The sequence below is a fragment of the Cyrtonyx montezumae genome, unplaced genomic scaffold (assembly GCF_038088225.1).
Source record: "Cyrtonyx montezumae isolate F1298 unplaced genomic scaffold, pur_monq_1.0 scaffold_8, whole genome shotgun sequence".
NCBI lineage: Eukaryota > Metazoa > Chordata > Aves > Galliformes > Odontophoridae > Cyrtonyx > Cyrtonyx montezumae.
The window spans coordinates 8318208-8334867 of record NW_027072089.1 but is presented as its reverse complement, the minus strand read 5'-3'; the positions used below and the strand labels follow the sequence as shown (position 1 = coordinate 8334867).

The following is a 16660-nucleotide window of genomic DNA, read 5'->3' as shown; positions in this document are numbered from 1 at the left end:
TTTTTCTTTAGGCCATTTATATAGACAGACACTAATGGATGCCAACGTAAGAAATAGTCTCATGGTAAATGGAGAAGTCATAAGAAAGTTGAAAAGCATTTCCATAAATACTAGGTTTGTTTTCAACACTTACCCCCTTAACACCTTTCAAGTCTCCTTTCAAGAGAGAATCCAAGGTGAAAATAACATTGTGGCTTAAGCCCTGGAGCTGAAAAAAACATCAAATTAATCGTAAATTCAAGTCTGGGAAGAATTAGCATACTTTCACACAGGTGAACTCGCCTATGAACAAAGTTGCAATGAGCTCTGTACTGCTCCTAACTACTATGGAAATCTGTTTTTCTCACCTGGTGTGCAAGTCTGGCATCCATTTAAACTCTTACAAGTTTAAATTTCACTCATCACGGCCATCATGTCCAAGGCTCAGTGCATGCAACACGGTGCAAAAGACTTTGTCCTTGGGTCTAATAACTGGAATCAAAGTTTCACTGGAGAAAGTTAAGCATCTTCTTATTGCTTCAAACCAGGCACTGAGATACTAGGTAACATACCTGGTTCAAAAGAACCAATTCTAAGCAGCACACCAGAATCTCCCATTGAGGAGGGACACCTCCTGAGGTTACTCAGTGCATGCGCAGGGCTTTAATCTCCTGTGACACTGGTAAGTGAAGAAATCTATGGAATAGCCTATTTTAAGTTCCACAAACAAGAACTTAGGTAGATAACGCTTTATGGACAACCTGAAATAGTAGGATGGACCCTTGAATGCATCTGGCTTAAGTTAGAAAAACTTTTTCTTCTCAATCAGCACTACTTAAAACATGCTACTACATTAAAAAAAAAAAATCCCATAATCATCCTGTAATTCTTGCTTGCCAATTGAAAGGAACTAAAAATTTCTCTGGAGGTCCTTAAAGGAATGCTGTGGTCCCGCTGAGAGCTTCCAAGAAACAATGAGTTCTTGGCTCAAACTATGTTTTAATATGCATATTAAAATACTGATCTTAAGGGTGTGCTAAAATAAGAGTAACTGAGACCAAAATCACCCAGAATGACAAAGTCTTCAGAGATGAAAGCAGGTCTCTTGCACACATACTGTTCTTTAAAACTCATAACACTTAAACAAGAGAAGAGATGATATATGCAAGAGGGCTTAGCAAAGCTCATCCTAATGAAAAGTGTGAACTGATCACCCACAGACATAACAAGTGATGAATACAAGATTCAAAGCAGAAATAAGCACGAGTATTTGTGCTGGGGGTCTCATATCTGAAGCAGAAGCAGCCATCAAGAACTGCGTGGGCTGAGGAAGGGACTAGCTTCCATGTAATTCCACTTCACAGCAGTTGAAGATTTCTCATCCAGGAAATAACAGAAGAATAGAAAAAAACATGGAGTTCATTCGTGAAGATACAGAATTCTGAAGAAATAAACAACACCAAATCACTCACGATGAGCTATATACCTGTTTGCCACAATGATATCAGTTTATTTGCACCCCTCTGTGCAGTGGGATAGTTTTATTCACTGTAGCTCTTAAGGTGCTACATTTCAGATTTGTGATAAAACACACTGTTGATTACACACCAGTAGTTTAGCATTCCTGAGCACTGCTTATGCCAAGCCAAGGCTGGAGGTTCTGGAGAAGTCTGCAGGACATACAGCCAGGACAGCTGATCCTAACAGACCAAAAAGTCATTCATAAAAATCATAGAACTATTTTGGTTGGAAGAGACCTCTGAATGTCATCTAGTTACAACTACCCTAGGCAGGGACAACATCCACTAGTTTATGTTGCTGTAAATCCCATGCAACCTGACACTGAACACTTTCAGTGATGGCAAGAAAGATGCCAGAAGTTTCACAGCTAAAAGAAAGTCTGTAAGATTGCCCACACCTTACACACCAGTAAGCTTGGAGAGAAACAAAGCTAAGAAAAGTATGACACTGATGCTTCCCCTTTCTGAACGTAACAGCATTTAAACCTTATGTATTTAAAAGAAATGTGGCTTTGTTAGTTTCAGTGCTCAAAGATCTGCTTGCTGCTCTCATCTCAAGAGAAAGCTTCATGGATTCATAGATTCATAGATACATAAGGTTGGAAAGGACCTACGAGATCATTTAGTCCAACCATCCTCCTATGACCATCCCTACCCACTAAACTACTAAAGGTTTGAGACTAACTTTAGATGAGGAAAAAAACCCTTCCCTTTTATAAAAAATAAAATAAAAGGAAAAGCTTTAAAACTTCCTCATAAGCTTACTAGTTAAGCAACAAATGTTTTGTAAATCACAGGGAAAACGGACAAACACCATTTAAGCATTATCCACAAATCATTAAGTTCTCTCCAGAAGGTGAAAGCTTCTCCTTCTGAAGTAAGACAAAACAATCATAACTAACAGCATTGGATTTTTAACTGGAAAGATTTCAAGTCAAGGAACGAGTTAGCATTAAGTCCTGTAGAACACCCACAATCACTTCAGAATTAGACCTCAAGTTGTCGTCTCAACATTTTCATCACCTTCCTCTCAGCTGACACTTAAAAAGGAAACAGCAAGTTTGGAAGAGCTCCCTTTCTACAGACAATCTCTGCTGTGTTAGTTTGTGAAAAAACATTAAGCAGAATGAATGCGGCAAGTAGGTTTTGTGTTTTACTTTGGAAAGCTAAGAAAAATTGAAACTCCTCACCAGGTTCTTCAGCAGCGTCGATAACTCTTTCGTAAGCGTGGAAAATTTAACGAAAGCTGTGCCAAGATCTGGATTATCCCGGCTTAAAAAATTACTTCCAAATTTGTCTAGCACTTGTGCATAGTTTTCTTCATTTTGAACATGGTCTGCAAAGTAAAAAAAATTAAGAGTCAGGAAGTTTCTTTCTTGCAGTCTGTTACTTTAAGCTACTGCAATACACTGTGATATAACGACAAAACAGCACTCTTCAAAGAAAAGCCACAATGTAATGCATTCACTAAAAAATGAACTAAATTAATATTAAAAAATACTTATTTCACAAAAAGACAAATCATCCACTTGAATTGCTGGGGAGTAATTGTATTAAAAAGCTCTACATGCATTAATAAAGTAGTAAGATCAATAAAAGATCAAACAACATTGTGTTGTTTAACTAACACAGGAATTCATAGTTGTACCTGCTTTGATGTAAGCATTACTGCTTGCAGTAGAGGTGCTTTCACAGAACAAGAAGTCAAAGGCATCAGATATATAACTAACCAAAAGTGATGCGAATCAGGCTGCAAGTTTTCAACAGCCTGACATAAAAATATTCCCTTTTCACCTGTTTGTAAAACTGAGTTACCCCCACAGAATGGGGTCTGCTGGTTCACAGCCAAACCCTTGTTTTAATACACAGCCAGTTGGACAGTGTGGGGTCAGAACCAAGACGATGAAATCGAAGCCAACGTAAACAAGCAAAAGTCTTAACTCAAGGATGAAGGAAATTCTGAATTATCACTGCGCTGAAAATGTTTTTTCCTGCTTCTTCTACTATGCTTTTTTGGCATCACTTTGCATACATATATGTATGTATTTTCTTGCTTGCATTTCAGAGTCTTCAAAATGACAATCTACCACTTCAGCTACTGGAGGCTATTTTATCGTGTCCATCTCTCTATGGAATATTTTGGTATGAGTTACATAAACATTTAACAGAAGGTAGGCTGGGAATCTTGCTGAAGTTATGTAAGCCACAAACAAAAGCACAGAGCAATTCCAACAACTTCACGTTCTTTGCAATGAAAATACATGTATTTATATAAACTATACGTAAACTACATAAAAACATAGGCAACTGACTTCTATATAAAATAAGTATTGTGTTTTTCCCCAGAAAACCTGCAAAACTATTTTCTTCAAGTTGCTGTATTGCCAGAGAGCACTTTTAATTTAAACTGAAAATAAGAAAAAATTAAGTGCCTAAGCGTCGAAAAAGGCTTGTGGATAATGTTCCACAATACACAGATCTATGTTAGCATTAGCTAAGAGCTGGTTAAGAGTTAAACATTTCAGCAGCATTACAGATACCCAAAATAATCCGCTAACGGACTAGTGACAACGGAAACATGAATCTCCTACTGGAAGATAAAACACCACCACCACCTCCACCAAACAACAGAAATGCCAATTTAACAACAACAACAAAAAAAAAAAGGCTCCAAACCCACAGGAGACAGAGTAACATCCTAGCACCAGTCACCAGCACTCAAGTTTACAAAAGGCCAAATATTTAACCAAGTTATCAATATGAAATTGTACCTTGAACGGTATGCTCCTTATAAGAATAAAACTGTTTCAAAAGTATATTTTTGTGATCAAATTGCTTAGCATTAAAGCTAAGGAAGCTGCTATACAATAACAAAGTACACATTTTGTTTTGATGCAAAAGCTGCTGCATAAATATATACAGAAGACTTGAGGTAAGAAGGAGCTTTGGCTTACACAGTCTTGAGCTAATAAAGCTGAAATGTACCCTGCTGTTCTCAGGGAAGGGGAAGGACAATGGAACAAAGAAACCTGTTAGATCATGAAGTCCCTGTACTGGTCACACTGCAGCACTCCAGCATATTTCCTAGCAGACTGATTTTAAGCACTGCATTGTTTCATAGAGCACAGACATACAAGAACAATTCTTGGAAGAGAATAATGAAGAACAAGCTCAAGACTATTTTCTTTATCTGCAAATAACTGTTCTCTTTCTACAATCAGAAAAAGGAAGCAGATCATTGTCCTGGATCAATCCATAGGAAGTTGCCCCAAGCAACCTGATCTAGCTGTGCACATCCCTGTTCATTGCAGGGATGCTGGACCAGGTGATCTTTAAAAGGTCCCTTCCAACTCTATGATTAAGTTCTCTGTAATCCCATATCACACATCTCTAAACCTAGGCATGAAACTTATGACAGATGTATTCTTTCTGTGTCATAATCAGCAAACAAGTATAAAAACATTCAAGTACTGAGTAACAAAATATTTCCAATTTTTACACAAGTATCAACATATTCTTGTAAAAGGAGCAGAAATATTTTAAATTTATGCAGAGATTCTATAGCTCTGTATGTGATTTTAAAGATACAGATGGAAAATTAAATCTTCATGGAGACCTATCTAAAACAGAACGTAGGAAGATTCAGCCTGCTTTCAGCAACAAGTATGACATGAGCTCCCTCTCACAAATACAGTAGTTCCCAGAGCCCTAATAGAACTTCCTGGATAAAGAAAGCTGTAATGTGCACAACTTGATGCTTACTTCCTTATATACAAGTACTGCAGGAAGGACTTCAATGATCCCAGAGAGACACTAACTCTGCCAGCAGATTATCTTTGCTTTCCTTCTAAAACTAGCTCTTGTCTTCTTATCATTGCAAAGAAAGCTCAACATTGTGGTGAAGATATCAGCTTCCCCAGACATCCTCCTCCTCCAGCAGCTCCCAGGGAAGACAAATGTTTTAGGTTGTGCTCTGCACCCATCACAGCAGGACGGGGCTCCCTGATTGTCCCCTCCCCAATGGGACCTGACAATTAAAGCCTTAACTTTCCTTCATCTTGAGCAGTTTTGTTCTGACCTATAAAACTGCAAATACCGAAGAACAGAGAGTTAAACAGTTTGCAGAAGGAAAATACACAAATAACTCCTTGCTGACACTGACTTACTGACAACTACGTTGGCATATCTGATCAAGTCTGGAAAAGAAGAATCACAGTTCAGTTCTGGTTAACTTGACACTGTTCTGAAGTTATACTTAAAGAAGTGATTTGTTCTCTGAGCAGCCAAGGGGAAAAAAAAGAAAAATAAAGGTCAGAGCCAAGCCACATTTATGAATGGAAAAATATACACATGAAAAAGACACCAAAGAAGAAGAAAGCTGGCAAGGTTAAAGAGAATGGCAAAAGAAGATACTTGAAATAAAGCATGCTCTCTCATACTATTATTTTTTTAAGCTGAAAAGAAGCAAATAGAAAAGAAAATCTTAGACCATCGTACTCTTTTCTTTGCTTCTGGAATGAGATTTTTGGAGACGAAAGCAATAAGAGTCTGTTTCAAAGTCATTGAGAACAACGTGCATCTCAGTGAGTCACAGGTCCCCTAGATCTGACATTATGGGAAAAGACAAGCTAAACCAGAGAAGTAAATGACCTTTGCATCTGTGTTCATTGCTAACATGTCTCAAGAAGTTCTCACGTAAGGAATTTCTCTCAGTGCTGCTTCAGAAGATGCACAGATGCTAACAGCCAAATTCACCAAAGCTGAAAAAAAGATGAGCAACAAGTAACAGAAAAGTAAACTGCAAATTGTCAAGTCTTGTTTATTACAGCCTCAGTGTAACAGGGAAAATAAGACAGTTTTAACAAGAGCTCCAGAGAGACTGAGAATTCAGGTACTCACTGCCAGAGCAGCAGTGCTGACATTCCTCCTCAGGCAGATTCGTAGAAATTACAGTGCAGAAGAGAATTGGTGGATAATGCAGATAAATACAAAATGATAAACAAGTTTCACATTTACTTCAAAAATCGTTTTTCTCCCAAGGAATCAACAGGTGGGGAACAAAACATTGGATATCAAACAGTGTGCTGAATCTGAAAAGGCACGTCCACCACCAAAACCACAACAGGAGCTAAGCAAACAGGATAACAGGGATAAGCCTCACATACAGGAACAACTGCTCACATAGATGAGGCAGGGAGAAAGGAAGCAATACAGTTGCTTTTCTTAGAAGAGTTTACCAATGAAGCACTTTATGATAAAGCTGACATTGCCTAACAGCATCTAATGAGCTAGGAAATAAGCTTCACAGTTAAACTCTGCTGTTCTTTTAACATACAGCACTGCAGCTTAATCGGGGCAGCAGAAACAAAAGCAGATAGCTACAACAAAAATACCCATACTGGAGTTTGGTGTATACCCTTTCCTTCACACCCATTAGAAAAAGTTACAGCTCAGCTCATTCTAACATGAAAGCTCGGTAAACGTGATGAGGCTCATCCTAGAGCTCTACATTTTGATTGTGAAGAGTCAAAACAGATTCCCCATGACATTCAAGCACCTGTCATGTAAGATAAGTTCCTACCTACAGATTCAATGTATCATGACAGAAAAAAAGAGTAAGCTATATAAGAAGTGGTAACAAAAATATATCCATTTGGGTCTTTGAATTTCATAAAAAAGTACTTTCCATACCAGTAGTTTCTTTTAGGAAAAAATTAGGATGGAACTTTTATTTGGCATCTCAACATTTGTGTTGGTATGTGTTCATCTGAACTGTAATTGTACCAAATCTAAATCTGACAGATGCACGAGGGATAAGAAAAAAGGCAAAAAGTATATGAGAGACTTCTAAGAGAACTTAACTGTTCTTACATAAGAGAATCCCTTCTGAGGTTCATAATTCAGCACAGAAGAGAAACACCTGAGTGCTGGAGTGTAAGTTTTTCTAAAGAACTGTGTGTTAAACATAGATTGTACTATGTGAGTTGCACTAAATGTTACTTCAGAGAAAACAACAACAAAAAAGACCCAATACAGTCCCTAAAATTCTCTCCCTGACTTTTGGTAGAATCTAAATCATTTTACTGATCTCAAGAGAGAAAAATTTCTATTATCACTGAATAAGCATTCATCACTACCTGGCTTGAGTTCTCAAAGGAGATGAGGAAGCAGGGGAGCAATGAAAGTATTGCTACTCCAGAAGGTGAAACCACGTTTCTACTCGTAAACAAAGTTTCTGAAACAGAGTTTAAATTTCTTTTTTTTTTTTTTTTTCCAAATATTTAGAGGCTTCCCTTGTGGAATACAAAAGCAGTCAGCTAACTTAGAGTTAGCAGCATGCCTTACACGAAGCTAAACATCAGCAAAATCACCTTTCAGCACAGAAGCATAACAAAACAGCCATCTTAGTAATTCTCTTAATGCAAACAAGAAAAATAAGTCTGAGCTCTAACTGATCACCATTTTTATATTCACAAGGTCTCATACTTATAGCACACACTTCTGGTGTTGCTCCTACTAATCCTAGCTTATCAATGACTGCATGAATTGCTGCCCGTACACCTTTTCAAAGAGCACTGTGGCCTACTACAAAATCGTTCTGAAGAGGGAGCTAGAGGACTAAGGATGGTGTCTCTTTTGATCGAGAGAATTCATACTATCTTGCACTTATGAAACCATACTTGTTAAAAAAGAAGAGAAAAAACAGCTGACTAATTATCTGTGGTCCCGTTAAAGTACCACAGCAGCCAATTACAGCTATTGACCAACTTCCTATGACTTTTGCACAACATGACCAAGTCCTTAACACAGAGTAAGCCATTTATAATCGTGTAAAATACAATGGTATTACAAACAAAACTGAAATCACGTGATAGATGAAATCCAAAGTGTAATTATATATTTCAAAACATGAAAAAAACTTGTGTTCTATGATCTTTAAGCAGCCTTGAAATACAGTAAGTAGGCACTATCAAACAAAGAGCTGCTATAACATCTCAGTGCTTACAAAAGTATAAAAACAAATAGGTATTTAAACACACTATTCTCACTTTATATCTTGCTTCAATGGGGAAAAAACTCATTAAGTGAGGCAATGGGTAAGTGTAGAGCAACAATGTTAGGGATTGCTAGTTAAGAATCTACAATCCACTATAAGCCCCACTCACTCATAAACTGGAGGTAATGTGACGACGAACTCTACCAAAGCAACAAAAACAGTCTTCTTGTTTTTAAACTACGGCCACTAAGAAGTGGCTTTGCACAAGGAAAATCCTTGCTAAACTGATTACTACTGCTGGGGAAATGGAATTTTCTAAAACCCAGTGTTTACGACTGTGTAATTGGTCATCTGAAGCTCTCAGTTCTGCTACCATACTTTTGGCAATCTTTTTAGACATTTAAAAGGACAGAGAGAAAAGTCATATACTCATATAATAAAAAGTCAGTCTGCATTTTGGTTTACATTTGATCACCATTTGTTAGTGAACTCAAAGTAATTGTCAGTTTGTCCTTCAGCTGCCTGTTTTCCCATCAAAGTTGTTACTACAGCATCAATACAATATCAGCATCTGCAAATGAGTAAAATAAACCTCCACTGTTTTAGCTAACAATGGAGATAGGAAAACTTTTATTATATGTATTACTAGGATAGAGTAAACTTAGCATGCTAAGTAATGCTTAAAACTTAGCATGCTTAGTAAAAACAAAATCTATGCTGCTGATTTCACCTGGAAGTGCACTCCATAAAATTAGTCCAGATATCACCTTAGGACGCTGTCCTGGAGCTCTAGTCCAATGTAACTACTTGAAATCTCCAGCTGGAAAATTCTCCTAGAAGCCCTTAGGAAAGACTATAATGATGAAAGAATCAAAGAACACAGTAATCTGATGTAAAATCAGCACCGAAATAACATTTTTACATGTTTAATCCCAAAAATGGTAAACAGATAAGCATCTCTTACACTATATACTTCAACAGGACCAACTACAAGATGTTTTTCAAACTTAAAGCCAAACGTTATGGAATCACATAAAACTGGAAATAATGCCCTTACCTTGCCCCGAATTATATATTGCTTTCACAGACTTCTTTACTTTCTGTAGTGCAGTTCTATCTTGATCCAATGCCTAAAACAACAACAAAGAAACTTTAAATATCTATTTCATCGGTCAGAAGAATGTCCTACATCATTTAAGAACACAAAATGTGTAGTTTCACAAGTTGGAAAAAACTATCATTACAATGCATTCAGCCTGCAGGAAGGTCTCAGCTCCCTCAGCCCCTTCAAGTTGAATTAAAGAACTGATCTGAAAATAGTCTGAAGGCAAAACAGAGCAGCACTGACAGAGCTAAGAAAAAGTACCAGTTTTGTAACAGGAAAAAAGTGTTTAAGTTATATTTCACACAATAATGACCAACTGTAATAAAGAGAATCTTCCTGCTGGTTCATTTCTATGGGTTACTCCTATTAGTCCTCTTCCACCTACAGACACAAGTTATATTCTCATAAGTATGTAAAGAGCACGTAAATGTAACTGGAAAAAAAAAAAGAATGTGGAAGAAATCCACGAAAAATCCTTTTATTCAGTTATAAATAACTCATGGAAATTACTTTCACAAGTACCACAAGTTCACACAAGCTGTGATACTAACTCCTTCTCCACAAATTAATTTTTTTTAATAGAAGCTGAAGAGTACTAAATAAAAACACTTAAGATGTGATTTTGCATAACATAAAGCTACCATAAAGTAAGCAGTAGCCTAGGCTTGTAGAACCAAGATCTTTACAGGTACTGGTACTCTGCTCCTGTTAATTTAATTTCACTTACATGTGAGCTTGGACATTCTGCATTCAGAACACGTTTTACACAGTCACTGCTATACACAGAGAACGTATAGGAAGGAATTTAAACATTTCTTTGTATTTTATTTTTCTTCATTTAGGTCACAGCCAATTTCATGGAAGCAATGCTAGATAATAATCTCAATCTCTAGTGAAATCGCAGTATTTACCGTATATTCATATTCAAATCACCAAAGAATGGATAACTTGTGCTCAGAATTTTTGTCAGGACAGCAGCACAGCTCATTTGTTTGCTGGAGCAGACCACAAATCTCGCACTGCAGAGATGCTTGGGCAGCCAGTGTTATTTGCTGGAGGAAACAGCATAAAGCTTGAGGCTGCTGTGGGTCTGATATCTGAACAGAGGCAGACTGGTGCACAAGTGATCCTCAGCAAGGCTCAGAGGTGAATTCACAACACCGAGAGCTTCCGTGTATGTGCATTTACAGTAGGAGCCCACACAGAGACCAATCAAAATCTCTCAGCTCTGTCTTAGAGCAGTTCACTTTTAACCAAGCCAAGAATTACAACCACACCTACACAAAAGTCTGAAACAAAAAGAAACAATATTTCTGCTCTTTAAGGTCTAGTTGAAAACCACCATATCCTTCACCAACAAATACTTCTGCAGTAGCTAAAATCAGAAAGTTTAGGAACAATTTACACAAATGTTTTCTGAAGCCATTTACCCCATTTTTATTTGCAGCAGAACGACAGATCCAAACTTTCAGAATGAGAAATATTTCACATTTTCTTTCGCCCCACAATACAGCACTGGCTTCTACTCAACTCACACCTTCACAGAAAGGGTTAAACATTTGGTACTTAATAAAATATTAGGAACTCTGTGTTCCTTTTCAAGTGACTGCACAGCAGGCAATTCTTCTTAGATCCCATTGCAAAAGCTGTCAAAAGCTTTTGCTTCTGTCTGTGTGCTACGCCAGACAGTTTTTATCATCTATTTCCACTGAAGTTTTCTCCATCTACCAGAAGAGATGGTATGATCACTTGTTTATTAGCAGTTTGAATGTCAGGCAGTATAAGAATTTGCAACCAACATTTGTGAATGGACAGTTGCTCAGGTAGATGAGATTCAGAAGTAAAACTTCCCATGATGTACCAAAGCAGACTGGACACCCAGTAGAAAACAAAAAGGAAGAAAAGTGTCACTTGCTTCCTACACATAAAGACCATTAAAAAAAAAGAAAAAGAAAAAAGAAAGAACAAGTAGGCAAGCAAAATCTTGCAAACTGGATTTTGATATTCAATTAAATCTAGCACTAGTATGGAAGAGAGAAGAAGGGGAACATTCATTACTTTGAGAGCAGTCACTGAGCAAAGCCATGTACAGAGATGACATCCACTGCCTGAAGGAGACAGAGACCTAAATCAGGATGACACTACAGCTCAAGTTTTTAGTCTTCTATTTGCAAATACGACCTTTAAGTGAACTAGTTTGTCACAACCCAAAACTCTCTGACTAAAACAAATCCACAAGCACTTACAATTACCTATCAGAGCAAAGTAGAAAGCACCTTCCTAAGATGAAATCCAGTGCTACATCCAATTCCAGGCATGAAAAAACTTAGTTAATATTTTTCCTATTTATGTGTATGAATATATGATTGCATTTAAAAAATATAAATGCAGTCTGTTTCTAAATATATTACATTCCCCTTGAACGACTTATGCTAATAATTTACAGCTGCATTCTGCTGCCAAAGCACTACACTGCACTCAATGCTCAATTTTTATTACCCATGAAATATGGGTAACTAGGAAGAAGCAGCCTTTGCTTTCCCCAGTTACATGAAATCACGCTTTAGCAATACTTTTTCATTCTATTTTGAAGTCTGTAGAATACTAAATGCTTTTATTTTTCATCATAGAAAATACTAAAGATGATGTTCCAATAAAAGTGCCGTACATTAATACTATTAGAAAGCAAGATGTCTGATGAGATCCAAGAACGCTCTGCAAACAGTCTCTATTCAGATACTCATCTTCAGAGTACTTTTCCACATTTTGAGAAGGCAAATATTCTTCTAAAGGTACCTGCAACACAGGTTTGCTACATCCTAGGCTGTTTTTCCAAGTCAGGTCATCTAGGAAACAACAGTCATCTTCATTCAAAGTAATGTAAACATTCTTATTAAAAAAAAAAGTCTCTTTGAAGGGAAACACTTTTTTTTATTTTTATAATTAGAATTAATCAAGGAGAGCTCCTCACATAAGCAGATTGTTATGCATAATCCCTGAGATGTGTCCTGTCAAGGTTTAATTCTCCTGCACTCCACACAGGTGCTGCTTTTGACTCTCTTCAACCCCCTAGAACCTCATCCCTTCCTCAATAATGATATTTCATTTTCTGATCAAGTTTTATTATAGTGACTACTCGATTTAAAACAGCAGTTATACTACCATGCAGTGTGTCAAGTGCTGGATTTCTACTTTTGATGTACCAACACCTGCCAAATATGCATTCAGATAGGCTGCTAATTGCTTATTTATAACCTTGCACCTTTTAAGTCTCCATCTAAGCATGTACACACGTACAAATATACATGCTTGTGTGCATGTGTGCAGACACAGATCTGTGTAAGTTCACATAAAGACAATTAAAAACATTTTATGTACTTAATCCTAACAAACATGAAAACGTGGTTTGATCAACACAAAAATCTTCCTTTCTTGACCGATGTTTAAACTAATAATACAGACACTGATCACAAAAGTGCATCTCATATGTACAAATTCAGCTCTGCTAGAAATCAACATTGCCCTAAAATCACTGTAGCATTTGCACAGAGAATGCTACAGTCCCATAAAACCACTAAAGCCCCACATTTGTCTTTCGTGCTTTGCAAACCCTTACAGTTGGAAAAGAAAAAAATTGAACTTTTTTATATTTACAATAATAAAAGATGAGCAGCTCAAGACACTGACCATCACACGCACATCCACAATCATATTTTCTCTTCAATTAGACATCATCTAAAGGAAATGCTTTTTCCAACTAGAACAAATGGTTCGTCTGTGCACCAGATAAGGTTTTGAATTTCACTGTTCTTAGGAAGTTAACCCAAAGTTTTCTTTATGACCAAAGCCCACCCACAAAAATAATACACTGAACCCAAAACATTTTAAACAGCTACAATATTTGCTCAAGACAAACACACAATGGAAGCCTGAGGCCATCTGAAAATGCATGATTTATGTATTCGTGACAATAGAACACTCCACATATTGCAAGAAATAATTTCCATACAGAGTAATCCATGCAAGATATAAATTCTTTGAGGTTATACATGTAAGAGAGAATAATGGTAGTCACTTGCACATTTCATCAAATACAAGATTAAACTATTTCTAAGAAAATCCACAGGACGATGCACTGGCTTCAAGGAGCTAAAGGAAAACAACAAAGCAACCACTCTTTCACTCAGCAACCAATACATTACTCCAGTCCTGGCACTAACGTGACTGACAGTTCTGCTGTCTATGCTTGGACATATGGCTCCTGCCTGCTCCAGTTCCAACTACATCAAAGTTACAGCCATAGCATTTACCAACAGAGCAAGCCCTAATATATTCCCATGAGAAACCTAACCAAAAGGGAAGATGAAAGTCAAGTGCTGGTTTCCTGTAACCTTCCTATCCAGAAAGAGGCAGACCCCCAAACTCCTTGTGCATAGGAAGAGACTCAGCATCCCCTGCCCTCTTTCCCACACCCAGCCTGTGCTCTGTCCCTGCCAACCGTAAGCTTGAAGCCTGTTTCCAACTGCTGCTCCCAGCATGACTAAGTGACAACAATCAAGGGCACGTTTAAGTCTGTGTAAAAGCTGGATATGGAAGGGCACATTCAAACTCATTCTGAATTATGTAAAAACTCAAAGGGTCCAAACGTTTGGTGACACTGTTTTACCTCACACTTACCAGTGCAAAAACCACCACCAACAGTTTAGTGAACCAGTTTCTCCCCAAATAAGACCAAGATAATTTTATATATAAGGAGACAGTGCAATTTCTGTAAATTTTCCAATCTTCAGAAAAGCATTTAATCACAAACCAGAAATATATATATTCTTCAGAAAATATTTTTTCAAGCAATGCAAAGCTTTACAGACATCCCACCAGCCAGACCCCCATCTCAGCACAGCTGCCAGCATTGCATCAGGCCACACAATGACCACTCTCCATCCTGGTGAATGTGAGAAAAGTTACAGCCTTTTAGTGCTGTAAAGGTCACATCATATGAGCAACTCATTTGTCTACTCTCTAAAAAGAGCTGCAAAAATAGCCACTAAATTACATGTCAAGTTTTTCTTTCCAAATGGCAGTATAGCTGAGACTGCTTATAAAATCCCTCTAAAAAAAGTCCAGTATAGCTAAATTTTAATTTGTCTTGACAACTGCCCTTTGGATTCCTCTAGGCAAGCATGCTCCTACCCAGAAGCCTTGGCTGCAGCAGCACACATGGAGCTGCTAATTGTTGTCTACATATAATTACTTCTAGCTAAGATGAAATTAGCTAATTTTGTGCATAAAGTACATTTAGAGTTAACTGAAAAATAGAGATATGTTTCCAGATACAATGATGTGACAGATCAGATCCACCTTCTAACTTCTGTTGTACAGGAGATGCTTAAATGACCTCTCTTAATAACAGCGCTTGAAAACATTCAGTGACAAAACAGATCTCCCTACAAGCAGTAAAACATCTCATCCTGGGTATAAAGTAATCCTGGCAACGAACATTCTTATCTTTATAAAGGCAACTACACGCTTTTGGATGCAGACTAACAACAACAGTCTGAACAGCTCTACTGTCACTCACAAAATCCAAACTCAAGTCATCACACTCATCAGCTTTACTGCAACCAATTATAAAGCTAAGGCAGAAAGAATAATGAAGAAAATTTGGCAGTTTTCATATCACTGAAGTACAGTCTCATTCATTTCATACTCCAACACCAGAAGAAAACATTACCATGATACACAGAGTGAAGTCTGGTTATAGCTCAACAGCTTTTGGGCCCCAACTCCTGCAGACACCTTTATACAGGATTCTCCCAGGCTGCACACGCAAACCCAATACACTGAATAGTGTCACTTCATATTAAAAGGCCTAACTAAATACTATTAAGAACAGTTCCAAATAGAATAGTCTTTCTTTTTTTTCTAAAAATACCAAAAATAATATCCAGTAGCTGAGGTAAGGTCTTACAAAAGTAAGCAAGCTGAACAGAAGGCCACATGCAAACAGCATAAACAAAAACACTATCAAAGAACTGACATGATAGCCGACAAATTTGTTAAAGAAATCTGACTCTTAGCAACTTGAATTGGAAAAAAAATGCACAAAAAAAAGTCCCCAGTTGCTCCCCTCCCACCACTCTTGACTGCACATTTCCCAGGAGAGTGCTTCAGTTGCCACGCCACAGTTACATACCACAAAATATTTTCCCTCTGTTAGCGCTTTTCTTCTTTTCAAGCCACAAAATATTCTGCAGCATGCTTTGTATTTGCTATCCCAGTAACTCACAGGTATTACTTGCAAAGGAGGCAAGGGGAACTCAATCAGGACTCATGAGTTATGGCTAATGCCACCTTCTCAGGCAGGAAAATTCTTCAAATGTGGTACAGAGTTCCTATATATATTTTTTTTTTTAGCAGCTCAAAAAAATGACATTCAAGAATGAATAAAATACTCAGTCTTTCAGCCATCATCAGCATCACAGTGTTGTTGAAATTATTCAGTACACTTACACCTCTGAGCTCTGTAAGTCTGAATCAGCAGTATTATTGCTGATATCTAGCAGCAAAAACCAGCAGAAGTATGAAGGACACATTCACTGCAGGCCAAGCAATTTCAAAATGGCACTGCTACTTTGCATCCTTCCTTCCCTCTCATAAATCGAGTTGCATCATCCAGTATTTTCCCCTTTTCTTTGGGATGGAAAAAAACAATGTTGTTGGGTTGTCTTCTCCCATCACTTAGGTACAGAAAAATCAACAGACCTTTAAGAAAAATGTAGGGCACAAAATGTGTGAAATACATATGTACAAGCTTTAATTGACAGAATAATTCTACATACAACTTAGTATTGAAAAAGCAGATCTCATCCTAAGGCAAGAAACAGTGAAATGAGAAAGAATATCCAAGCTAAAAGGAAGATCTACCACCTAATTATATTCTCTAGAATCATATTTGGAGACACTGGCACACATTACGGTCACTGGCAAACTGAAGCTTAGAAAGGCATTTTATAAAGGAATTTATGTCTTCCATACAAACACATTAAGCTACAATCAAGG

The 16660-nt window shown here is 37.4% G+C and overlaps 1 protein-coding gene across 3 annotated transcripts in view; it reads right to left on the bottom strand.

Moving 5' to 3' along the window:
* Positions 1-16660, bottom strand: part of ASAP1 (ArfGAP with SH3 domain, ankyrin repeat and PH domain 1) — a 148542-nt gene that overhangs the window by 49853 nt on the left and 82029 nt on the right. For all 3 annotated transcript variants that reach the window (XM_065753174.1, XM_065753175.1, XM_065753173.1), the window contains exons 4-6: positions 9554-9626; positions 2690-2835; positions 134-208 (exon numbers count right to left, since the gene is read on the bottom strand). In XM_065753174.1, coding sequence (XP_065609246.1) covers positions 134-208; positions 2690-2835; positions 9554-9626 — 294 coding nt within the window. The remainder of the gene's footprint in view (positions 1-133; positions 209-2689; positions 2836-9553; positions 9627-16660) is intronic.